The sequence below is a fragment of the Dasypus novemcinctus genome, chromosome 6 (genome assembly GCF_030445035.2).
Source record: "Dasypus novemcinctus isolate mDasNov1 chromosome 6, mDasNov1.1.hap2, whole genome shotgun sequence".
NCBI lineage: Eukaryota > Metazoa > Chordata > Mammalia > Cingulata > Dasypodidae > Dasypus > Dasypus novemcinctus.
Window position 1 is genome coordinate 44,564,013 of NC_080678.1, and position 26,619 is coordinate 44,590,631.

A 26,619-nucleotide genomic window follows, 5' to 3' on the forward strand; every position below is an offset into this window, starting at 1 on the left:
TTGCACTCCAAGCTTACAGCTGCCTTCTTAGGAAGAAAGTGTTCTAATGGATCCAACTTCGGTCCTACTGCTGTGTCTCTTGTGTTTTCTTCTCCTTTTACTTTTGAAACAGAGCTATGGGAAAGGGACACTCCCTCCTGGGCCCACTCCTCTTCCAATTATTGGAAACATCCTACAGTTGAATATTAACATCAGCAAAGCTGTATGCAATGTAAGTATGCTTCATGCTCTGCCAGTGACTTGCAAGGGGTAAGTAGAAATGGTTCTCACTATTAAATGAAGTATGTTCCTGGAAGCCAGCTATTAAAATTGGTCATTGTACTGAGCAATGTAATACTGAGTAGGGAAATTGTTCCTACCTTCTTCATTTTCAGGTTTGTCATTGCAAAAATAATGGAATGAAACAACGCAGTTGGCAGGTAGTAAAAATACAGGGCTCTGTAAGCCTGAATCAAAACAATAAGAACAATAAAGTTATGAATTGGCCATTTTGTTTTGTTTTCAGTGATTTTTTTGTAGCAATGTAAATGGCAGTTCATGTGATTTGTGCATTTTTATTCAAAAAGTAGTATGTTCTCTTGTAGTAGTGTATCAAGGGGCTGGAGAGGGTGGGAATGATGTTTCCAGCAGGGATAGGTGTTTTATCACTGATATTGTTTAGAATTGCTGGTGCATGGGGATAATAATAAGAAATCAGACTGACTTTTACCCAACTCTTTTATGTTTTTTTTGCCTATACCCTTTTTTTGCCTATACCAGGCTGTTTTTCTACCCCTCTCCCCATTTCCTTGGCCTGCCTTAAGAGCAGTGTGTTTGGCTTAGAATTGTTACAATAACATTTTCAGAAGAAGAAAATTATGGTTGAAATCAAGGAAAGAACTAGAGCTTCAGGGCCAGTAAGGGAGTTCAACATTTAGTGTCCACAGGATGGTGACTATCCTGCCGGACCCTGCCCAGGGCTGTGGGCTGCAGATGTTGCCAGACAGATGGACAGAAGACGTGCTCTTCTGAGAGTTGCTTTCGTACTTCAGTAAGTATTGCTGCCCTCACACTTTTTCTGTGCTGGTTCCACCAGGGGTTCTCAGACTGGAGCTGGGTGAATATTTAAAAGAGAGTTTTGGGGGCGGCAGACTTGGCCCAGTGGTTAAGGCATCCGTCTACCACATGGGAGGTTCACGGTTCAAGCCCTGGGCCTCCTTGACCCGTGTGGTGCTGGCCCCAGGCCCTTGCGCAGTGCTGATGCGCGCAGGGAGTGCCCTGCCACGCAGGGGTGTCCCCCGCGTAGGGGAGCCCCATGAGCAAGGAGTGCTCCCCATAGGGAGAGCCGCCCAGCGTGAAAAGAAAGTGCAGCCTGCCCAGGAATGGTGCTGCACACACGGAGAGCTGACAAAACAAGGTAACGCAACAAAAAGAAACACAGATTCCCGTGCCGCTGTCAACAAAAGAAGTGGGCAAAGAAGACACAGCAAATAGACACAGAGAACAGACAACCGAGGTCGGGGGGGAAGGGGAGAGAAATAAATAAATAAATAAATCTTAAAAAAAAAAATAAAAGAGTTTTATAGAAATCACCACAGATCTCCTGAATCTGAATCTCCAGGGGCAGCGCTCAGCAACATGCAATTTGAGAGCTTCCTGATGACTCTGGAGTCTCAGCTGAGCACAGGTGCCCAGGCAGGCCCAGGGAGATGAAACATTGCTCAGGCTTCAGAGTCAGGTCAAGAGCATTTGAACTGTACTCTTCCACTTATGGGATGTGGGGTCCTGGGAAAGGTCCATGAGCATTCTGAGTCTTAGATTCATCATGGGTAAAATGGGGATAAATAACCTTATCTTGAGAGGTTGCTGAAAGGATAATTAGAATAAGGTTTGTACCAAGTTCCTAGGCCTCTGTCTACACACTGGGCTTCCTGTGAATAGCAGATTTTGGGGTATATATAGAAAAGTCAGAAATATTTGATATTGTGGGTGCAGAATAAGAATATTAGTGATATAAAATGATATCAGTCTGAGTCACATATAGCCATATCAGGCAGAAAAAAAAAATAAACCTTGGCCTTAATGTCTGCCCTGTGTTTTGGTTTTCCAGCTAGCAAAAATCTATGGCTCCATATTCACTGTGTATTTGGGCATGAGGCCTGTTGTTGTGTTGCATGGATATGAAACAGTGAAGGAAGCTCTGATTGATCGTGGAGAGGAGTTTTCTGGAAGAGGAATTTCCCCAGCGATAGATAAAAGTCATCAAGGAATGGGTAGGTATGTGTGTATGAACGCGTGTGTGTGTGCGCACGCATGTGTGTGTGCATGGTAATAGTAGTAGTAGTAGCATACAAGGAACTAGATTAAATACATATTTAAATATCAGAATGTGACACAGCAGGAAACAATTTGTTAATATACAACTGAATCTTTCTGAAAATATAGAAAAGTAGAACTCAGTTTTCAGTTTTGGATATTTAGGTAAAAGGGTTAATAGGTAGAAGGAGAGGATTAAAGAGAAGCAAAGAATGGTGGGGCATGGCCACAGGAAGGATAGAGGTTAGTCTGTCTTCCCTTAAGTACCCCTCCCCGCACCTAGACTGGACCAACAAGAGCTGTGACAGTTACAGGCTATTCAGAATTACACTAAGGCCTGCAAGTTCCCTGATCTGGTCTTAAATCCTCTATTAGAAACAGGTGAATAAAAACTACCATGGGGTGGGCCAGAGAAAGAAGCCTTAAAATTTCTTAAAATGGGCATTTGTTCAGTCTGGATTAGGGTGAGTGTGGGACCAAGTTATCTTAATAGCCACATGAGCAGCTTCTCCATCCTTTTGGAACAGGCATCCAACAATTGTGGTTAACAAGGCAGACCCTTGAGTCTGACTATAAAGCTTCCTTGACCATCTGTTCTGCATAAGTAGCTGTGCAACTTTGGGCAATTTCCTTCATGATTCTCTGTCTCGCCTCTTCATATGTAAAAATAGGAATAATAATTACACCCACTTCCTAGTGCTCTTGTGGGACTTAAGTGAGACAGCCTCTGTTTTGCTGGCAGGACAGCACCTGGCATGTTATAGTATCGGAGATGGTTGTTCTTTTGGTCACCTGGGCCCCTGGTTAACACACTGAGACCTCAGTAGCCAAGCAGAGCATGGGAGTTACTCTTCCACAGAGTTCTCATAGTTCTTCTCTGCCTCTCCTGTTGTCCTGCCTTGTGGAAGCTCACTGGGCGCTCACACATTTCTGATTGTGGAAACCTCCAAAACAGAAGATTTAGAAGAATACAGAGTCCATGTCAAGTGTTGGATGAACTTACCCCTTCTCAATAGAAAATGCTGCAGAGACCCATCCTCCAGAGCAGATTTCTGGCTAACTCCATTTCAGGAGAGAGTTTAAGAGGTTGTGGTGCTTTTCTCATCGCCATCACGATAGCGTACCACTAGTAGATGTGTGAGCTTGGGCCAGGAATTTGACCTCTCTGAGCCTCAGCATCCACTCTTTTTGATGGAGACAATAGTGCCTGGCTGTTGGTTAGGCGGGGTTCAAAAAGGGTAATGAAGGAAAAAGTCCTACCCACAGCATTTATGTGTGTGTGTGTATGTGTGAGTTGTGACTGGTGGGACCACTACAAATGGCAGCTTAAGCCACTCAGGCAGAGACTGGCACATTGCCATGCCAGCCAGGTTTTCCCTCTTAGAATTTCCCTCCTGGAATGCCATATTGTACTTGACTTCTTTGGTGGCCATAACAAACTACCTCTTACTACCTCAAACTACCTCAAACTACCTCTCAAACTACCTCAAACTACCTCTTAAGCCTTAGTGGCTTAAGACTTCACATATTCATTATCTTTCAGTTCTGTAGGTCAGAAGTTTTACATGGGATTGAAATCTCAAAGGACTAAAATCAAGGTGTGGGCAGAGCTGTGTTAGTTTTTGGAGGCTCTAGGGGAGAATCTGTTCCCTTGCCTTCCCCAAGTTTCTACAGGCCACCCACAGTCCATTGCTTGTGATCCCCTTCCTGTGTCTTCAAAACCAGCAACCTGCATCTATCTGACCCTTACATAGGCACCTCTTTTTCTGACCACAACTGGAAAAACTTCCCTGCTTTTAAGGACTCTTGTGGTTAGATTATGTCCATCAATACAATCCAGGAGATTCTATCTCAAGGTCCTTATCATACTCAGATCTGCAAAGCCCTTTGCCACGTCAGGGTATGTGCTCACAGGTTCCAGGGATTAGGAAGTGGATATCTATGGGAACCATCATTCTACTAACACACTTTTGAAGGAGGATTTTCTCCTGTGTCCCTTCCTGGTAGGAATCCTTTTTAGCAATGGAGAGATATGGAAGCAAATGCGACGCTTCTCCCTCATGACCCTGAGGAATTTTGGGATGGGGAAGAGGAGCATTGAGGACCGCATTCAGGAAGAAGCCCGCTGCCTTGTGGAGGCATTGAGGCAAACCAAGCGTGGGTGAGTCTTTACAATGTCACTGACCTTAACAGACTGATCTGTTCTGTAATTACAGCCTTGGAAAAATTGTGGCAGCTTTCTTTCTTTCTGAGTAATGGCTAAGTTAGTCCTTAGTTGGAGAATCAAGGAAGCATCTCTGCATGGGTACACACAGGATTGTAGTTACAGTGGGGATATAAAAGTCACATTTAATTGGGTCATTCTCCAAGGTTAATTTTTTTTTTTTACTCAAAATGTCCTGATGGTAAGATATTATTAATAGAAATATGGGGAAAACAAACTCCTCTGGGCCAGCTAACAAATATTTTATATATAGAAGTCTAGCAAAGTAAATATTTTAGGCTTGGAGACCAAGAGGCAAAATCAAGGATATCATACAGGTCTTATGTAATTGTTGTACCTGTAATTATTTAAAATATATCACTAATAAATGTAAAATCCATTCCAAGCTCACAGATGGTTGGCTGTTATTGCCCTGAGTTGGCACATTTTTTCCCACAGCCTAATTCTGGGCTCTCTGTCCTAGACTATTTCTCTGTTGAAAGCCTGTCAACAGGACATAATGGGAATAACCTCACATACCCCTTTTGGAGGATGAAACAAGCACTGAAACAAGTAGATTTGGCCTTTCCCTTATGAGCCTATGTTTGCATGGCCAACCTCATAGTCTCAGCTGCAAGTTTCTTCCTAGGCCATGCCTGCAGGCGTGTAGGTGCCATCTTTGAAGGATGCTCTTCCATGGCTCAAATGGCCTAATTTCCTAGTTTAATAATCTTGTTAGGGTTATCTTTGCAAACTGTTGTTTTAAAATAATTAATTAGTAATGTAATTATTCACTACTGTTTTGTTTCATATGGTTTAAGTGAAGGTATATGGGAAATTATGAAAGATTCACAAATATTGGGGTAAAAAGATTATTTTTTGTGAGATTCAACCATTACCAGATACTACTTACCATCCCTTCACTGTCTGAAATTTGGCTCTGTCTCAGTTCTGCTTAATGATTTTTATTTTTAACTACATTTAATTATAGATATTATGAATTAGAATCTTAGTGTAATTATTTAACTCCTATTGCTGACTCTAATGTCTCTTGTGCTTCCAATGGCACCTCAGCTTTGACTCTGATTCTTGGCAGAGTTCCAACGCCTACTTTCCAGTTCACTGGACTCACCCAGGACAACTGACAAGGAGACGAGGATGGACAATGCTCATCCCAAGGAACAGAGAGTGTCTGCAACTGCAAGCAAGATAGTTCCATCCATCTGCCCCACGGGATCTAAGCCTTCTTTCAATTAGAAGCACAATCGGTGTCACCATCCCCAAATTCTCAAGACTGGGGAATGTACAATGGACTAAAATAGGCCTATTATTATTCCCCTATAGACATTATTATTCTAGCAATGGAAGAACTCTTATCATTGATATAAAGGCAGTGGCTACCAGAGGTTCTGAGGGATAGGAGGTGGAAGAGCAGGTGTAATGTTGGGACATTGGCATTGTCCCACATGACATCACAGTGACGGATACAGGCCACTGTATATTTTGTCATAACCTACAAAATTGTGTGGCACAGAGTGTAAACTCTAATGTAAACTGTAGTCCATGGTTAGTAGCAGTGCTTCAATATGTGTTCATCAATTGTAACAAATGTACCACACTAAAGAAGGATGCCGTTAATGTGGAAAAGTGTGGGAGGGACAGGGAGTGGGACATACGGGAATTTCCTATATTTTTAATGTAATATTTATGAAACCTAAAGCTTCTTTAAAAAAAAATTAAAAAAAGAAGAAGGCAGTGGGTTAAAATACTTAAAGTGCTGAAGGAAAATAACTGCCAGCTAAGAGTTTTATATCCAGTAAGACTCTTTCAAAAATGAGGGAGAGACTAAGATATTCTCTTTCAAAAGCTAAGGGAATTCATCACCACTAGACCTGCCCTACAAGCAATGCTAAAGGGAGTTCTTCAGACTGAAACAAAAGGACACTAGACAGTGGCTCAAAGCAGCATAAAGAAATAAAGACCTGCAGTAAAGGTAACCATTTGCGTAATGATAAATGGCAATATTATTGTATTGTATTTATTCAGCCATAAAAAGGAATGAAGTCCTGATACATGTGATAACATGGATGAACGTTGAAGACCTCACGCTGAGTGAAATACTCCAGACACAAAGGAGAAATATTGTATGATCTTAGTAGTTTGAAACAATTAGAGTAAACAGACTCATAGAGTCAGAATCTAGAATATAGGTTACCAGGGAACAGGGTGGGAACAGGCATTGGAAAATTAAGGCTTAATTTTACAGGGTTCCTGTTTGGAATGATGGAAATGTTTTGGTAATGGTGGTGGTGATGGTAGCACAGCATTGTGAATGCAATTAATAGTGCTGGAATATATCTCTGATTATGACTGAAGGGGGAATAAATTGTATATATGGCAATGGAATAAAAATTTTTAAAAAGTCCATGAAACTACTGTACACAGCAAACTCTAAGTTAAACCATGGATTTTAAATCAATAGTGCAATTATAAAAATGTGCCATCATCAACTGTAAAGAATGTTCCACATCAATGCAAGGTGGGTATCCTGTATTTTATGCATGATTGTTCTGTAGACCTACAACTCTCTAATAAAGGGAAAAAAGACTTTAGTCTGAAAAACATAAAGAAAGTTCTCAAAACTTTTCAAGATATCTCCTTTAAATCGGAGGGTGGAGGAAGGATATGAGCCGATGTCTGCAGGGGTGGAATTTAAGACGAGATGGTGGTAAGTATGAACACAAAGAAGAGATAAAAGGGGGGTAAGGGGTTGCCTTTGCTTGGGGCTTTGCGGGTTTGAGGGTGGCTGGGGAGGGACGGATGGGTAACGTTGCCCAAAAGTGGGGGGAGGGAGGGGTAGCATACGAACCAGGAGAGGGTCAGGTGTTGGTGGAGAGTAAAATGCCGAGAAAATCATATCAAAATATAATAAAGAGGGTTACCTGTTTAGAATGCTCGGAGGGGAGGGTCTGATGCAGGACGGGCTCCTGGGGAATGTCTAAATGCTCATTCTGCCAGAGTGGGTGACACCATGGGGTAGAAACCCAAGTAGTGAGAGTGGGGGTGGACCCACATCCTGGGGAGGACTAATGCCATCCAATAGAGGGAACTGTATCCCTCGAGAGAAAGGGTGGCTCCCAGGGCATTGGGGCAGTTGAGCAAGTTAGGCCCTGAACACTATTCCATCTATCTCTGGAAGTGGCTCCTCAGGAAACGGAGGTTGGCTATCACTGAGGGCACCAAGGTGGAAGGGAAAATGGACGTTAAATGTGTGGAACCAAAGTAAATGGGGGGTAAGAGAGGAGTTTCTTGAGAGTACACAAAGATGGATATAAAACATGTAATATTACACCATAACATATAGGAGATGACAGACTGATAATGTAAACCATAATGTAAAACATAGGATAACTAAAAATGTAAAGAACTGTGTATCCTAAAGTATGCACCATAATGTAAGCACAGATGTCACCTTGTTAGAAAGCTAATGTCTCAGACTCTGTACATCACTTTAAGTAAATATGATATGAATAGGGCGTAAGAGTATCACTGTGGAAGGGAAAAGGTTTTCTGGTGGATGTGTGGGAGTGCTGTATATTATATATATACATTGCTGTGGTCTAGGACTCCTGTGAAGAAAAGCTGAATAATTAGGGGGGGGAAAAAAAAAAAAAAAAAAAAAAAAAAGAAAAGATATCTCCTTTAGGTAATGTAAAAATTCTTTAAAAGCTTAGTCTTTTTATTTTTAAAAAGTAATCTAGAAAAGAACCTGGCATAGAGCTAGTTAACTGTTTAATGTCTAATAGTTTCCTCGCAATGAATATAGGTCAAGTCATCTAATTCTTTCTACAGGTATGAATTTGGGGAATTGTGGTTTTTTACATACTCAGGTTAATGATCAGTTGCTCACAACAATCTCATTTTATTTGTACACTCTGCTGCATTTTTCCTTTGCCTAAATTAGTTCATCTGTAAAATGAAGATAAAACCCCAAATGGCCAAATGTGACCAACTTACAGTAACTCACCGTGTCTGTCATGGCTTTATGTGGAAATAACCCACGAGTCTGCAAGAAGGGAATTTTCTCCCATAGCAAATTTGGGTTTGATGAAGACACTAAATACTCTTTCCCAGAGATTTTTTTTTCTTCATTGAAATGAGGAAGCAAAGGAATCCATTTAACATTTTTTGCTTGAGCTGTGATTGCAGTGTGAAACAAAAACTCCCAATTGTATTTTTTAAAACTCCCTAAACCTACCCTCTGAACCTGTCTTTTTGCAATTTTTTTCCTGTATGTTTTTCTTTTTTACTTCCATATTTTTATTATATATATTTTTAATATGCTTTTTTCCCCCCAAAATACTTAGATTACATAAATGTTACATAAAAAATATAGGGGATGCTCATATGCTCCGCTTCGTACCTCTCCCACATTTTCCCACATCAACAACATCCTTCACTAGCATGGTACATTTGTTACAATTGATGTACACATATTGGAGCATTGCCACTAAGCATAGACCATAACTCTCTCCCACACATTCTTGTCATTATTGCCAGATATAAATGGTCTATATCTGTCATTGCAATGTCATTCAGGACAATTCCCAAGTCCCAAAAATGTCCCCATATTACCCCTGTTTTTCCCTTTCCCTTCCCTCAGAATCCCCAGTGGCCGCTGCCTCCACAGCAATGATATAATTTCTTCCATTGCTAGAATCATAATAATTCATAGTAGAATACCATTAAGTCTACTTTAGTCCACCATTCATTCTCCAATCCTGAGGATTCTGGGATGGTGATGTCCACTCCGCCTCTAATTGAGAGTGTGCTGCGATCCCATGGAGCAGATAGATGGGACTATCCTGCTTGTAGTTGCAGAGTCTCTTTGTTCCTTGGGATGGTTGTTGTCCATTATCATCCTTTGTAAGTTGTCCTGGGTAAGTCCAGTGAACTGGAGAGTAGGTGTATTTGCATGTTTTTAAATATCTGAATGCCCCTATCAAGCCTCTCTCTTTACTCTTCTCTCAGCTTTTAATTAAATTCTTCAACTTCTAGTTATTCAAATGGTTTTAGTGTTCTTCCATCCTGTGTTTTTTCCTGCATCAAGGCTTCAATATTGAGAGGTTTTCAAGACAGGTATGATTCTCAATGATAGCTATAATTTGCTCAGTGTAAGGGATTCTTAAAACAGCTTCACCTAATTTTTTGGTTTGTTTTGTTTTGCCCGTAAATTAACAGGATTATAGACTAGTGTGAGTCAAGGCAGCAGTGCTATACTGAGCAATATTGGAGCCTGAAGTACAAGGAAAAAATGGATGCCCTATATACAGGCTTTATGTATTTTTTTAATGGTTAATAGTTTTAATAAAAATATTACTGATGCATTTGCTTCCATTAAAGCCAGGAAAGTAAAATTACAATCAATTCTGTTTTTGGAATAAATAAAATATTTAAACTTGAAATTATGAGATTTAATATATCAACTTTTCAATTGTTTGTATATTTCAACTACTGTGATGTTTTAGAATAAATAGCCATTAAGAATACAAAAACTTGTTGATATTCTGTTTGCCATTTATTTTTGGCATTAATTCTGATTTTTAAAATACTGCATAAAATACGATTTTCTTGGTTGCTGAGATTTTTGCTGCCCCTCTTAAGTTTTGTGCCCAAGAGGAGTGCATCACTTGTCACCCTAGTCTCACTCCTGAAAGGCAGATAAGGTAAGTGGGTGTGTGGAAAACTGTTATTATATTTGCTAGGATGGAAAGTTTGTTCAGTTGTAGGGAAAAGTGAGTATATTTGATTTAGATATCCTTTTTGAAAAAATGCTAAAGAGATTTTCAGGTGGCTATTGCTTCAAAACTTCTAAAAGTTAAATTTATTGTTATCTGAAAAACCAAGAGATTTATGTTTGTATTAATTTTTAAAAATTATTTCTGTTTAGCATCTCCTTGTGATCCCACTTTTATCCTGAGTTGTGCTCCCTCCAATGTGATCTGCTCCATCATTTTTAAAAATCGTTTTGAGTATGATAAGTGTTTTCTTAATATAATGGAGAAATTTAATGAAAATTTCAAGATTGTGAGCTCACCATGGATCCAGGTGAGGCCAAATGAAGGTTATTTAGGCTCTTGTGCTGGAAGGTTCAAAATTCTTTGTGGATCAGACTATGATAAGTAGTTCTGAACATCAAAATGTTGCCCAGAGCTTAAAGTCACGCAGGATACGTCTCAGAAAGTCTCTTGTGATCATTTATTTGAATCCCCGAAGTTTATGGATAAAGAAACTAATGCCTAGAAATGTTAAGCAAATTTTTAAGGAAAGTCATTCATGAAGCTCGAGTGAATCTAGGGCTGTAACCCAAGGCCACTGGCTCCCTGTTTAGTGATGTTTTCACTGTCTTCCACGCCCATGTCAACATAGATCACTCTGGCAGTGTAGAGAATTGTTTCGTATGTACAGTAGAAAGTTATCCCATGACCTAGCGTAAACTCTGTGATATATAGTTGTGCTTAAATCTTTTTTTCTTTTTTATTTATTTATTTATTTTTTTATTGACTTTGTAATAATATTACATTAAAAATATATATGTGAGGTCCCATTCAACCCCACCCCCCCACCCCCCCTCTCCCCCCCCAACAACACTCGTTCCCATCATCATGACACATCCATTGGATTTGGTAAGTACATCTTTGGGCACCTCTGCACCTCATGGTCAATGGTCCACATCATGGCCCATACTCTCCTCCATTCCATCCAGTGGGCCCTGTGAGGATCCACGATGTCCGGTTAAATCTTTTTTTCATTGAATAAATGAGTCTTTCTCCTTTTAGATCTGCAATATGTTTCCCATCTTCACTAATATCTTCCCAGGAAGTCATAATAGATATCTTAAAAATAAACATGAATTGCATGATTTTGTTTTGGAGAAAGTAAAGGAACACCAAGAATCCCTGGATATTAATAATCCTCAGGACTTCATTGATTGTTTCCTGATCCAAATGGAAAAGGTAATCTATGGACAAATGGTTGTCTATCTAGGTTATGTAACTCATTGATAAGTCCTGTACTTTTTGGGGTCATTTAGGTGGCTTGGTAACATTACTTGATAAGCAGTTAGACCTTCACTAAGGGCCAGTACCCAGCATTACAGGGATTTTAAAATGTGAAAGTTTAAAAGTTAGGGATCATGGTCCTTACTGTTACAGCAAAGCCAGGAGTTCTGAGCCCTAGAAACTCACAACCAGCACTCCAGAAAGGTGGATGAATAGTTTTTTTCACCGGGCCCAGAGGAGAGCCAATCTCCAAATTCTGAGCCCCGTTTTTCAGTTTTCATAGGTTTATCTAGGATTTCAGGTGGGATCAGCATAACTTTTCCTCATTGGCTAATGAGTTGCTAAGCGAAAATTTGCAAGCAGGGGGTTTAAGAGAGGCAGAATGCAGCGCAAGCTTGCGGGCTGATTTACAGAAGCAGGGGGTGAAGTCGTTCGTTTGATATCTTTCTCCTACACCATGTTTTCACAGCTAATTTACAGAAACAAGGGGCAGGAGTTAATTATTTGATATTCTCCTGCAAGGCCATGCCTCACAGGCTGATCCACGAAAGTGACTTGTTAGATATTTTGCAAGGTTATGCTTTTCATTCCTCAACAATTCCCCCCTGATGCCCCTATACAATTTTCATAGGGTGTCACTTATGTGGAAAAACAACTTTAAGGTAGTAAAGCATTCTACAAGACACAAGTACACTATTAAAAGATTAGTGTCCTTTCAGCTACACTCCAGTCTCTGGGAGCTGTAGCTGCCAGTCCAGTCCCAAACAGCAAGCTGAGCAGTTCAAAGAAGAGTAGGAACCAAAGCAAATAGGAATCCATTTAGTCAGGTGATGGCGACTCTCGGTGGCTCCGGGCAATTCAGATTTTCAAGGGACAGTTAGGTATGGGGTGAGGTGTCCAGTTGTTTTGTTTCTCATTGGAATGTGCCCTTTTAACTCTAGTATAATGAATCCAAGGGTCAATGCCTGAAACTTTGAGAGCAGTGGGAGTTATAAGGATAACAGTATGTGGGCCTATCCTGGAGGCTGGAGGGGCTCTTTTTCAGTTTTTGTGACACATACTATTAAATAATTACAACCACGATTAACAACATTGTACTTTTGTCTAATATTATGCTGAAACATTGGTAGATTTCTGGGAATTTTATGTACTTTTTAAGTAGTCATAAGAGCTTTTTACTCATACAACTTTAATTAACAGAGGGTTAAACAATCTTTTTAATTTTATAATACTTTCAAACAGTTTCCATTCAACTTATTATATATTAAAGGAAATGAACAAATCTTTTGCAACAGTTTGAAATAAAAAGATATTTCTCAGGATCTGATTTTGAGAAAGCAGGTTTGAACATTATGTTCCTTAAAAAGAGAAGAGACTTCTTTTTTTTTAGAAAACCAAGAAAATGATAAGGTTCAGGTACAAGAAACTGTTTTGATAAAACAGACTTTCTCTATATGCTGATTATTCAGGAGAAAAACTTTTTATAAACTTTTACTAAAACAGACTAATGACTTGAGAAACTTTGACACACTAACATAGAAAGAATAAAATTTTAATTTTGCATCAGTATTTGATACTAAAACTTTTAAAATTTTATAGATAGACCCATCAGATCTTACTGAACTTTAACCATAAAAAATTCCTTTTTCACGAACCTTCTGCACTTTTGGTATTCATTTAGGTTTTGTTCCACATTTTACTCTATCTTAATAATCATTTTATTTTAGGACAAAATTATTTTGTTTCCATAATAATAAAAACACATTCTATCCACCCTACATATCTAAGTTACCAAAATGATTTTGGAAAGCAACCTCTTACAACATACAATTGTTGTAAGCAAACCTCTTACAACATACAATTATCATTAACACTAAGTAAACTTGTTAAAATAATGATTCATTTTGGTTATATGCAATTATAACCTATTTAAAATTTTAAATACATAATGGCATGCAATACTAGAAACACTCTTTTAGAAACAAGTTGGCAGGGGAGGCTGGCTGCCAACAAGTTTTCCTGTTATAAAATTACTTTTTGTTATTATTATTAATTCAGAATTTTTTTTTAGACAGGACAGTTTTGCATAATTGGGCTAGGGTTTTTTTTAACTGCTGGAGGATAGAATCCTGGTCAGTTTTTCCTAGGAACCTGAGATTTTCCTTGAAGGTTTGAATAATTGGGGGTGGCTGTTTAAACAGAACTTCAGAAGGTGAAAGAAAAGCCTGAGGGTCCAGGGGTGCAGTCTGACTTTAAGGAGGGCCAATAGGAGTAGATTTACTCATGGGAGACCAGTTTTTTATTTTATTTTATTTTTTACAGACCTTGGCTAGGGTGGTTTTGAGGGTTTGACTTACGAGTTTTACTTTCCCTGAGCTTTGGGGCCTATATGCTATGTGGACTTTTTACTTAATTCCTAATATTTTGCTAATTCTAGGACAATGGCTGACAGGAGAACTGGGCCATTGTTGCTGCTTATGGATAAAGGTATCCCGTGCTGGGGAACTATTTCTCCGAGCAAAGCTTTAGTTATTTTTTGTTTTTCATGTGGGTGGGAAAGGTCTTGACCCAGCCCGAGGAGGTGCACATCATTACTAATAAGCACCTATACCTTTGACCTGGTTTCACTTCTGCAAAGTCCATTGTTAAGATTTTAAAAGGGGCAGTTTCTCTGTGTTGGATGCTGGCCGGGGCCTGGGGTTCCTGGAAGGGGTTGCTTTCAGTGCAGGTTTGGCATCAGCTGCCAACAGTGGTGCAGAGCGAGGCCATCTGGGCAATGTAGCAGTATTTTCTGAGCAGGGCCTGTAAAGCAGTATTTTTTTCCCAAGTGGGTGAGCTGGTGGCATTGTTGAACAAGCGTGTAGGTGGCCCCCTCTGGGATGAAGATCCAGTCATCCGGGAGTAGCCAGCCCCCCTCTGGGGTCTGGTGTCCCTCCCCTTCCTCACCTACTCCTGCTTCCCCCGGGTACAGTTCAGTCTTTCAATGCATTGTTTTAAAAGGGATGAGGCACCATTGGTGGGACTGTAGCTCGAGGCCCCCTTGGTTGCCTGTCGAGCCGCCCCATCGGGCAGTGCATTTTCCCCAGCAACAGCATCTGTTTTCCTCTGATGCTCCCAACAGCGCATGACAGCGACCCTGCCTGGCCTCCAGACTGCTTCCAGCAGTTGAAGGATTTTCCTTTTTTTTTTTTTCTGCAGTCAGGAGTCCCTTCTTATAAATTGCTCCATGTGTATGTACAGCAGTGAATGCATACTCAGAGTTAGTGCAAATTTTCACCATTTGTCAGTGGCCAGTTGTAGGGTTTGAATCAGTGTCCAGAGTTCACTTGCTGAGCAGACCACCCCCTAAGTAGGGGAGCCGCCTTCACTACTTATTTAGCTGCGGCGACTGCGCACTTAGTAAACCTCTTCTCATTTCTGACAAAACTGCTGCCTTTTGTGAACAGGGTTTGATCTGGACAAGGAAGTGGCTCATCCTGGATGCTGGGGCAGCCGGTACACACCTTCTTGTCGCTTTTGCATAGTTGCACCCAGGAGTTCCTCTTTCTGTCGGCAGGAAAGTGGCAGGATTTAGGAAAAGAAGTGGGGGAGTTTTTTGTTTGTTTTAAGTTCTTTGGAAGCTGAGTCCAAGTTAATTGAATCCTTAAAATCTGGACGCGTAAACCAGGTGGCCCCAGGCGGCCCCGGGCGGTACTGGCAGAAGCGGGGAGTTTCAGGGTGAAGTGTTTCCCCTTTGTGGGGTGGCCTTTCTTGATTGGTTGGGTCTGGTTTTTGAAGGCTGCTACTAACAGGGAATCCTGCAGTTTCATTTGCTTTTTGTTTTCCCCTTGGCAGTTTTTTCAGTTTTTGTTTGATGCCCAGTGCCACCTGGACAATGAAAGCTGCGTTGACCATTCTCTGGCTTTCTGGGGCTTCTGGGTTGAAGGGGGTGTAAATCTTGAAGGCTTTGTAAAGTTGCTTATAAAAACTTTCCGGAGGTTCTTCAGATTTTTGAGTGACAGAGGCCGTTTTGGACATGTTTGTGGGCCGCCTCACTCCTTCCCGTACCCCCAGAGGAGGGCTTCTCGGTACCGCTGAAGGGCAGCCGCCCCTGATCTGTGTGAAAGTCCCAGGCCAGCTGGGCTTCCGGTGCCGCCTCTTGGGCCCCTTCCTCTGGCTCCAAGACACCTGCGGGGGCCTGTTCTAATGCCCACTTTCTGGCCTCCTTGGATCTATATCTCTTCTCCGTAGTGAACAGGGTTAGAAGGAGTTGGTGGCAATCATCCCAAGTGGGCGGTGGGTTTGGAAAATGGACTCCATGAGGTCGATAAGAGCCTGAGGTTTTCTGAATATGAAGGGGTGTGGTGCTTCCAGTTTAAAGATCTACAGTTGTGAAAGGCTGATAAAACAGGATTGGCCTCCCGGGTTGGACAGTCCCGTCTGCACTAATCTGGGCTGGGCTCTGTGTTTCACGGAGGGGCATCTGAAGTGCAGGCTGTGCAGACCAAGTTTTCTCGCCAAAGGGGTCTCAGGATCCCCCCTTGGGGGAGACTTATGGGTGCAGGGAAACTGAAGGTGGAGGAGTCTCTGGGAGATCTGCCTGTGGAGGCTCCAGGGCAGGGAGATGCCTTGGAATGACTGGAACATACGGCGGAGTAAAGTGTCATCCTCCGGAGGTCCTTGTAGAATAATAGGCTTTTGAGGTCTGGCCATCTGAGCTACTAGGACCCTGCTCTGACCCTGCCTTTCTTTTTTTTTTTTCAAACCTTCAAAAAACCTTTTATTATAAGAGATACTACATCCATAAGATAAAGAGAATTCTATGTGAACAATAAAAATCTCTTGAAAATTAAAAATATATAATACCTGGAGTGTTTTTATTTATTTATTTTTTCCAAATTCTACTCAATTTATTCATTTTAAAAAAAATATTACATTAAAAAAATATGAGGTCCCCATTCACCCCACTGCCCCCACCCCATCACTCCCCCCACAGTAACACTCTCCCCCATCATCATGACACATCCATTGCATCTGGTGAGTACATCTCTGGGCATCGCTGCACCCCATGGCCTGTGGTCCACACCATAGCCCACACTCTCCCACGTTCCATCCAGTGGGCCATGGGAGGACATACAATGTCTGGCAGTTGTCCCTGCAGCACCACCCAGGACAACTCCAAGTCCCGAAAATGCCTCCACATCTCATCTCTTCCTCCCATTCCCCACACCCAGTAGCCACCATGGCCACTTTTTCCACACCAATGCCATATTTTCTCGATTATTAACCACAATAGTTCATGAATAGGATATCATTAAGTCCACTCTAATCCTTACTGTATTCCTCCTTCCTGTGGACCTTGGCTTGGTTGTGTCCATTCCACATCTATGTCAAGAGGGGGCTTAGATTCCACATGGACACTGGATGCAATCCTCCTGCTTTCAGTTGTAGGCACTCTAGGCTCCATGGTGTGGTGGTTGACATTCTTCAACTCCATGTTAGCTGAGTGGGGTAAGTCCAATAATTCAGAGTGTAGGTGCTGAAGTCTGTTGAGGCTCAGGGCCTGGCTATCATATTGTCACTCCAGAGATTCAAATCCCCTAGATATATCTTAAACCCCAGCACCAACTACAATTCCAGTAAAGTAGCATGAAAGGCTTGTGAAAAGAGATCCCATCTGAGTCCAGCTCCATCATGCAGAAACACCAGCTCCAAAGAAGGGCCAACTGACATGGCAGTGAACCCCATCTGCCATGACCATAGAACCTGTGGGTCTCTTTAGCCCTCAAAAGGACCAATACCTGGGGTTGTATCTACTTTATCTGTCTCTGAGACTCTGCTCAGGTGTGCATAAGGGCAATCCTTCTGATAGCCTCCAGACTCTTTTTTAGAGACTCATAGCCATATAAACTCATTTGTCCTTTCCATTTCCCCCTTACTTTAGGTCAAACAGCATTTTTAACTCCTGTTATTATATGTAGACAGGGATATTCTGCTGGTCCAAGTTGAACCTTTAATTCAAGGTCATTTTCTAGTTACGTCATCAGCTGGTACTTGGTAGCGATCCCTCGGTGCCAGGGAGGCTCATCCCCGGGTGTCATGTCCCATGCTGGGGGGAAGGCATTGCATTTACATGCTGAATTTGGCTTTGAGACTTGACCCTGCCTTTCAACACAGAATCGAACCTAAGGGGGCAGGGTTTGGGCAATTTTTAACCAGGAATTGACATAGGAAAACTGATCAGGGTGACTGGGGGCTTCAGTGACTGCCTGTGAAACTGCATGAACCTTGGTTACATCTAGGGTTCCTTCTGAGGGCCAGTCTACACCAAACGTGGGCACTCCCATCTCACACAAGGTCTGGAGAGTTCCATATGGACACCATAATTTCTGGAAAAACCTTTCTTGAAGTTTTTTAACATACACTCTAAGACTGTGTGTTTGGACTGTGATGATCCCATCCCTGAGCTGGTGTTGCTGGACAAAGGAGAGGGGCCCTCACAAAGCCACTCAGAAGCCTGCCTGTCTGCTTCTCTTGCAAGAACTTAGGCTGGTCGTAGCTAAGGCATCTGTGCAGTCTGGATTAGCTTGTTATGCCGTATGATGTAGCTGCGGAATGCAGTTTGGGGCCCATGCAGACTCTGCATCGCAGGCCGTGGAGCCACAAACTGAATCAGCAGAGGCAAGCCTCTGCAGTCCCCATTCATTCACTCAATCACTCAGAGGTTACACAGTCCCAGCCAAGGACTACCTTATCCTGGAATCTCAAATCGTCAGATTTTGGGAGGTAATCAGTCTCTCCTTCCATCTGGAGACGGTCCAGACTGGGACTCAGAACGCTGGGCTTTACCTTTCTGATGTCTCCTGATGTTGCTCAATCCACCTCTCCACTGAGTCAGGCTGGGGTGGAGGACGCGGCCCACAGGGATCCTTTCCCTGAAGGAGGCCCCATCAAGGGTACAGGTGGTGCTGCCTTGTTCCTGTGGAGATCTCTGCTAGCCACGCCCATCATTCCCAAATCAGAAGTTCAAAGGGCCAGCGTGGTTGGGTTTCCCAGTCAGGGAACCAAATGTCACAGCAAAGCCAGGAGTTCTGAGCCCTAGAAACTCACAACCAGCACTCCAGAAAGGTAGATGAACAGTATTATGCGTGGGTCCAGAGGAGAGTCAATCTCCAAATTCTGAGCCCTGTTTTTCAGTTTTCATAGGTCTATATAGGATTTCAGGTGGGATCAGCATAACTTTTACTCATTGGCTAATGCGTTGCTAGGTGAAAGTTTGCAAGCAGATGGTTAGAGAGGCAGAATGCAGCTGCAAGGTTGCGGGCTGATTTACAGAAGCAGGGAGAAGTCACTCGTTTGATACCTTTCTTCTAGGCCATGTTTTCACAGGCTGATCTACAGAAACAAGGGGCAGGAGTTAATTATTTGACATTCTCCTGCAAGGCCATGCCCTCACAGGCTGATCCACAGAAGTGGGGGCAGGAGTGACTTGTTAGATATTTTGCAAGGTTATGCTTTTTATTCCTCAACATAAGAAAGGCATTTATAATCACACACATTGCACTTTTCAGGAGAAATGAGTGTAACTATGAAATGCAATTCAGTGTGCTATATAGTGAGGCTGTTACTGACGAGTGCAGATAGTGTGTGGGAGAGTAAGAAGAGTGAGCATAACCTAGGAAGTCTTCCTGAATTTCCCTAGCTTTGATTAGGTGTTGAAAGAAAATGATGGCATAAATTGGAAGTGAGGAATAGGCAAGTGATTTCCAGTGGAGTGGACAGTGGAAGCCCAGAGGTGTGGGTTATCAAAGAGATGCCCTGGATGTAACAGAGAGGTTTAATTGTGTTAAACAAAACAGGAGTTTGGGCAGAGGTTGATGTTTTTGAAGAAATTTGAATACTGGGCTGGAAATCATAGATTTTATTAGATAGAAATTTGAGCCAACATGAGGATGTTTGAGGGAAATTATTTCTGGTGTTCTGCAGAATGTTTTGGAGTGGTGGGAGAATGACGTTGAAGGGATAGCTAGAATATTTTTCATTTTCTAGACTTGGCATAATGAGACTCCAGACAATCATTACAACTATGGAAATGCAGAGAGTGTCATAAAAGTCTGAAATAATACTGTGTTTGCTTAGCTTGCTTGATTCTCAGATGTCTAGCTATCCAGCAACTTCATATGCTTGAAATGTGTTTCTCTCAAAACAATAGCCCAAGTCTAGTTCAGTATCTCAGATACTGATGCCTTCTATTTTCTCCTTCAACTTTCTTTGCATATATTCCCACCTCTATCTTCACAGCATGTTAAAAGAAGGAGGATATATGAAACCAACAGTTTTCTCTTTATGTTTCATTGTCAAAAACCTGGCCATGGGGTGTGTGCGTGTGAGAAATTGAGATTTAACTTTTAGAGTAACTGTGTTAGAGGACACAAAGGAGAAGGAGGTTGGAAATGAAGACAACTACCATGTCTGCCACACCACATAGCAGTTGGGCACAAACATTTATTTCTTTCCATCACAAATCTTTCTAAAATGAACATAAATTTTTTTAAAGTAAATATTTACAAAGTCCAAAGAAAAGAAGAGTGGAGGAAACAAAAGATTCAAAGACAAATTTGTAATATAGAAGATAATGATAACCACTTCAGCGGAGTGACTGAAACCTTAGCTTATTCTAATATTCCAATTTTTAGTTTTGCTTAATTCTACAAATGCTGATTTGCTTTAAATTAATTGTAATTAAATATGCTGGCAAATTGATTTGTAAAATAATTACATCAAATTATTCCTAGGAAAAGCACAACCAATATTCTAAATTTTTCATTGAAAACTTGATAATCACTGTGAGAAATTTCTTTGTGGCTGGCACTGAGACAGTAAGCAGCACTCTGAGGTATGGAATTCTGCTCCTGCTGAAGCACCCAGAAGTCACAGGTATGACAATAGAAATGCGCAAGTCATTCTAGTCCTACTGTGGACAAGATTCATTATTTTGGTTTATAGTTCCAGCTGTCATATGTTCAGTGGTCCCCAGTGGTGACAAAACCGTACTACAACAAAGAGGGTGACTGAATGAGTGGGCATAGGAAAAGTGACAGTTCTCTCAGCTGTGGGCAGACACAGCTGTTATGATGTGTCCTAGGAGTAGGTATCTGTTGTTAAAGAAATGGGCCAGTCCAGGTTTAGGTGTTCTTCTGGGCCTCTGGTTTGGGTATTTCTTATGAACTCCATACTTGCCTACAAAGCTAAATTTAGCTCTTGATTTGCCAGGCAATAAGGTACAGAGAGCTGTGTTATGAGTTTCAGGGAAAGTGATGGTTTCTTCCTTTCCCATCAGTGTTTACTTGTGTCTTATCAGCTAAAGTCCAGGAAGAGATTGACCATGTGGTCGGCAGACACCGGAGTCCCTGCATGCAGGACAGGAACAGCATGCCCTACACGGACGCAGTGGTGCATGAGATCCAGAGATACATTGACCTCCTTCCCACCAGCCTGCCCCATGCGGTGACCCAGGACATTAAGTTCAGAGGATATCTCATCCCCAAGGCGAGTCTTGTTTGTTCTTTGCATCATGCCGATGCTCTTTAAGTGTCCATTTGACCAATACAATTGCAGATAATCCCGTCAGTTCTCCACCATAGAATGAGAGAAGGAATGAGCCATTGTTGGGATATCTTTAGAGGATTGTGGTTTGGGCAGAGGTCTAAGGTCAGGAGCCCACTTCTTAATTTCACTGGGCCCTGAAATATATTGGATATGACAGCTCTTGATAACTTCTTAAATTTCTTTACCTTTTATCTGTCCTTCGTCTGAGCAAGTTGTAAAACATATATACACTATTTACTTTATTTGAGTGACACATAGTTTGTGAGTATGAACATTAGTTCTAATTTCCGCAATTGGAAATATGATGTACTATGGTACAGCTGTGTCATGGAATACTATGCAGCCGTTTGGATGATGATCTGGAGCTATCCTAATGGAAATATAAATATCTTCATGCTACACTGTTAATTTAAAAGAGAAGAATATAAAACAGTATGTAAAATATGATCACTTAAAATATTTCCCCATCATTTTATTTTGAAAATATTATAACAGAGAATTTGAAAGAACTGTACTGTGGAAACCTACCTCTCTACTACTTAGATTCTACAACTAACATTGCATTATATTTGTTTTATCATATATCTATCCATTCCTATATACATCCATAAACATATTAACTTTCAATGCTTTTCAAAGCAGATTGCAGACATCAGTTCATTTTATCCCTAAGCACTTCAACATGTATATCACTTACTAGAGTTCGCTATTTGTTTGAGGTTCCTTTTTTTGACTGTTGTGGTAAAATGTATATGCCATGAACAAATCACAACTGTACCAATCAATGAATTTTTTTTTTAAGATTTATTTATTTATTTAACTCCCCCCTCTCCCCTCGTTGTCTGTTCTCTGTGTCTATTTGCTGCGTCTTGTTTGTTTGTCCGCTTCTGATGTTGTCAGTGGCATGGGAAGTGTGGGCGGTGCCATTCCTGGGCAGGCCACACCCTCCCTCATGCTGGGCGGCTCTCCCTATGGGGCGCACTCCTTGAGCGTGGGGCTCCCCTACGTGGGGGACACCCCTGCATGGCACGGCACTCCTTGCGCGCATCAGCACTGCACATGGGCCAGCTCCACATGGGTCAAGGAGGCCCCGGGTCTGAACCGTGGCCCTCCCATGTGGCAGATGGACCCCTAACCACTGGGCCAAGTCCGTTTCCCCCAGTCAATGAATTTTGACAAAGCATAGAATGTTCCCACATGTCCTGTCTTGGTCAGTCCTTATTCCCCCCAATGACTGTTCTGATTATTATTTTTTCAACAAAAGAGCAGTTCTATAATTTCGTATACATGGAATTCTACAACACATAATAACATAGCTGCTTGTGTAAGACTTCTTATTCAGGAAAATGATTTTGAGATTCATGCAGATAGAGAGAGACTCAAAAGCAGTTTTTTTTTCATGTAGTTTCCAGGCCAGCAGCCAGCAGATGATGCTTGTTGGTGCACCTTTCCATGAAAGTGTTTCTGTCTCTAATTCATAGCAGGCACTTCTGACTGAATTCACTGAAGAAAATCTCCCTGGCTGCCCTTCCTCCTTTTCCCTTGTAACAGGAAGGAAGACAGGAAGGAAGACGTCTGCTCCCCTCTTAGTCAGCTGCAGTGAGCCATGGGTTTTACTCCAGCTTAATATCTTGGGGGTGGGGAAGGGAAGTCCTTCCTAGATACTGTGGTGGTCTGGTAAGTCATGTTTGTTGTTTTGGATTCTTCATCTCTCTGTCCCTCACCCTCCTGAGAGTTGTACAACACTGCCGTGGTCTGCTGATCCCCAAAGCTGGTCTCTTATGCAGGTTTTGGCTCTCTCTCTGCCTTGTCTGATGCCATCTTCCTATAATCCCTATCCTTATTTTTAAAAACAGCATCTTTTGGCAGACAATTTTAATTTGAGGAAAGTCTAATTAATCAAATTTTGCATTTATAGTATTGCTTATTGTGTCCTAAGATACTCTTTTCTATGGCTGAGTCACAAACATGTTCCCTAATGATGTCTTCTAGAATGTTATAGTTTTATGCTTTATGTTGAGGTCCATCTTGAATTAACTTTTGTGTATGGTGTAAAGCATGAGCTGATATACTTTTTAAAGATATGGATATCCAATTGTCTTGGCACCATTTGGTGAAAGACATTTTCCATATTGGATTTCTTATTCACCTTTGTTAAAATTCAAAGGATCATTAAAGTAAGGGTGAGATTAATTATAAACTATAATTAGTATGTGATTTTATAGAAATCACTTAATCTTGGGAAAGGGAAATTAGAACTTTGAGAATTTCCACTGTATTGATGTCAGGAGACCTGGGATATAGTTTGGGCTCTGGTACTTAATTGTTCTATGTGGTTGGGAACACCAATTCCTCTCCTTGGAAATAGGTTTCCTCACCTATTAATTAAGGATATTGGACTAGTTGTTTGAAATGATACCTCCCACTCTATGTGTTCTTTTTTTTCCTCTTTTTTTAATGAGCATTTATTTTCTTTATTATATTTTTTGAAGTTACATAGATCACAAAAAATGTTACATGAAAAAATATAAGAGGTTCCCACATACCCAACACTCTACCCCACCCCCACTCCTCCCACATCCACAACCTCCTTCATCAGTACTGTACATCCATTGCATTTGGTGAATACAACTTAGAGCACTGCTGCACCGCATGGATTATAGTTCACATTGTAGTTTACACTCTCTGCTAGTACATTCAGTGGTTTATGGCAGGATATATAATGCCCAGCATCTGTCCCTGCAATATCATTTAGGACAACTCCAAGTCCAGAAAATTCCTCCACATCACCTCTCTTCTTCCCTCTCCCTGCCCTCAGCAACTACCGTGGCCACTTTCTCCACATCAATGCTACAGTTTCTTCCATTACTAGTCACAATAGTTCTATGGTAGGATACCAGTAAGCCCACTCTAATCCATATTTTATTCCTCCATCCTGTGGACCTTTGGACAGTGATATCCACTCCACCTCTATATCAAGAGGGGGCTTAGATCCCACATGGATGATGGATGTGATTCTCCTGCTTGAACTTGTAGGCATTCTTGGTTCCCTGGTGTGTGGTTGACCATCTTCACCTCCCTGTTAGCTGACCTGGGATGTGTTCTTTATAATGAAGTTTCCCTGTTCATGCCAGGGTATGACTATTTTAACATCACTGATGTCTGTCCTGCATGACAACAAAGAATTCCCCAACCCAGATCAGTTTGATCCTGGCCACTTCCTGGATGAAAGTGGAAACTTCAAAAAGAGTGACTACTTCATGGCTTTCTCAGCAGGTAAGACTAATTTGTTTCCATCTGGGATAAATCATTTCTATGAGAAAAGGAAAGTCTTGCTGTTTACAGGCTGTCAGAACTGCTCTCTGTAGTGTCCCGAAGCACCACACCAAATTCCCAAACTCTTTTCTACTTCATGACACATCTCATTATATGACCAGATCAGTAGTACTTTGTGGCCTCACCCTATTTCTTCCAAAAGTGAGGCAGCTGGAGTTTGGAGTAACTCCGCTCTGTCTCCAAGTAATCTTCCCAGAAGCTCAACACTGTTAAGACTTACTTTGCTTGCTCTGAGAGATAGCCCTCCCATCAACACTTTATTTAGACACTTCTATGTGGCTGCCCTAGGCTAAGCTTTAGGTATGATCAGAACCTTCCTTCAAGGCACTAGGGTCAGACAAACTTTGGTAGTATAGCAGGATACTTGTGATTATTTCAAAGCCCTGAAATGTTCCACCAACCATAATCATCCAACCTGGATATTGGAGCATCCACCCCCACAGTGAACTCTGTGCCCTGAATCTTTGACCTTGGAGTCTCCTTTATTCCATGGCATTTGATGCTTGATTTGGGCATGGTGTTGTGGATATCAGGATGACTAGGACAGGGTTCTGCCCTCAGGAGCCACATTCCAGCAAGGGAGAAGGATAAAATTAAGAGAATTATATCTCAGGCTGATCTATGCTTCAGTGGAAACATTAATGTGATGCTGAAGAAAGTCAGAGAGGGAGAAAGTCTAGTGCCAGAGGGATTCAGAGAATTTGAACACAGGAAATGAAATTTGTACTAGGTCCTGAAGGTAGTGTAGGATTTTTTTGAGGTAGATGCAGAAATAGTGCATCTCAATGAAAGGAAACAGGATGAGAGTAAGCTTAAAATCATATGTGTTTCGGAATTGGTGAACACTGGGTGTGGCTGTACCTGAGAGTAGAGGGTGGGCAGGATGGAAGGGAAGAGCATGGGCAGAAGACAGGGGAAAGAACGTGAAGGGTCTTAAAATTTGAATGCAATCCTATAGGGCAAGCCACGAGAGCCATATAAAGTCTTTAAGTGGGGGAGTTGAGTATTCTGACATATGCTTTAAAAAAATACATGAGCAGAATCGACCTTTTGCTAAATTCTATACTAAAAGTAGAAAGAGAAACACAATTTTGCACCCCCCCTTTGTCTCCTCCTCCTCCATCCCTTTGACAGATCAATATGTGGGTCATTCTGGAAAACACAAATATCAAAAGCCGAACAGTTTCAATGTTGAATGTTTCCTGAAATTCTTCTTACTAAGCAAGCACTCAATAAATATCATTGAAGGTAAGGACAGGAAGTACATCCTTTAATCCATCCATCCATCCATCCATCCATCCATCCATCCATCCATCCACCCACCCACATATCCACTCACCCTCTCACCCAATCATTCTTAAAATAGTTATGGGTTATTCACTCTGTGCCATTTCAGAAACATGATTCAAAGAGAACCTAAATGTTGTGGGTTTTATTTTGTCTTTCCAGGAAAAAGAGTTTGTGCTGGAGAAAGCTTGGCCCGCATGGAGCTGTTTTTATTCCTGACTACCATTTTACAGAATTTTACCCTGAAATCTCTGGTTGACCCAAGGGACCTTGACACCACCTCAGTTACTCAGGGGCTTACCTCAGTGCTTCCCTTCTACAAGCTCTGCTTTGTTCCCGTCTGAAAAGGGCAGACTGACTCTTCCTGTGTTGTTGCCTGCAACTCTCCCACCTCTGGGACATCATGCTTCCCACCACCAGGGACACCTCTGAAATCTTTTCTTGTCCTATTTCTTCTCATCATTAAATATACAGTGAAAATTTCACATTCATTAATGAGTTTCTTGGTTTCCACTGCCCAAAGTTACTTCCTATCCTCCAGTCTCTGCTTGTATGTTCGAACCATTTTTCTTACTACTTTGCTGACTTGGTGTCCCCTTGAGTTATTGGAAGTTTAGGCTTAAGAGTAAGAGTAAAGGTTTAAAGGAATAGCTCCAACTATTAAGGGAATATTGAGACGTTAGAAAATATCAAGAAAGGTATTCTAAGATATTTTGCTCTGCTTTAATAATTCACCCATTCCCTCCCTCCATTGTTCTTGCCTTGAATACAGCATAAAACTTTTAATTTCTTTTTATCTTCTGAAATGATAGTATAATAATGTGTGTTTTACTTTTGGTTTAACCATGT

General features: G+C 41.5%; 1 protein-coding gene across 1 annotated transcript; it reads left to right on the forward strand.

Moving 5' to 3' along the window:
- Positions 1-26,253, forward strand: LOC101414777 (cytochrome P450 2C19-like). The gene is made up of 9 exons (XM_058298727.2): positions 1-211; positions 2,090-2,252; positions 4,303-4,452; positions 10,449-10,606; positions 11,338-11,514; positions 20,334-20,475; positions 20,900-21,087; positions 24,282-24,423; positions 25,933-26,253. Exons 1-9 carry the CDS (start codon positions 47-49, stop codon positions 26,112-26,114), a joined length of 1,467 nt encoding a protein of 488 aa, XP_058154710.1. The 5' UTR covers positions 1-46; the 3' UTR covers positions 26,115-26,253.
- Positions 26,254-26,619: the final 366 nt, after the last annotated feature.

Bases quoted from the DNA above. Each gene is read 5' to 3' on its own strand.
- LOC101414777 (XM_058298727.2), top strand. From the start codon at position 47: ATGGATCCAACTTCGGTCCTACTGCTGTGTCTCTTGTGTTTTCTTCTC. The intron at 4,453-10,448 runs GTGGGTGAGTCT...ATTTCTGTTTAG, and splicing joins GGCATTGAGGCAAACCAAGC to CATCTCCTTGTGATCCCACT. The intron at 24,424-25,932 runs GTAAGACTAATT...TTGTCTTTCCAG, and splicing joins CTTCATGGCTTTCTCAGCAG to GAAAAAGAGTTTGTGCTGGA.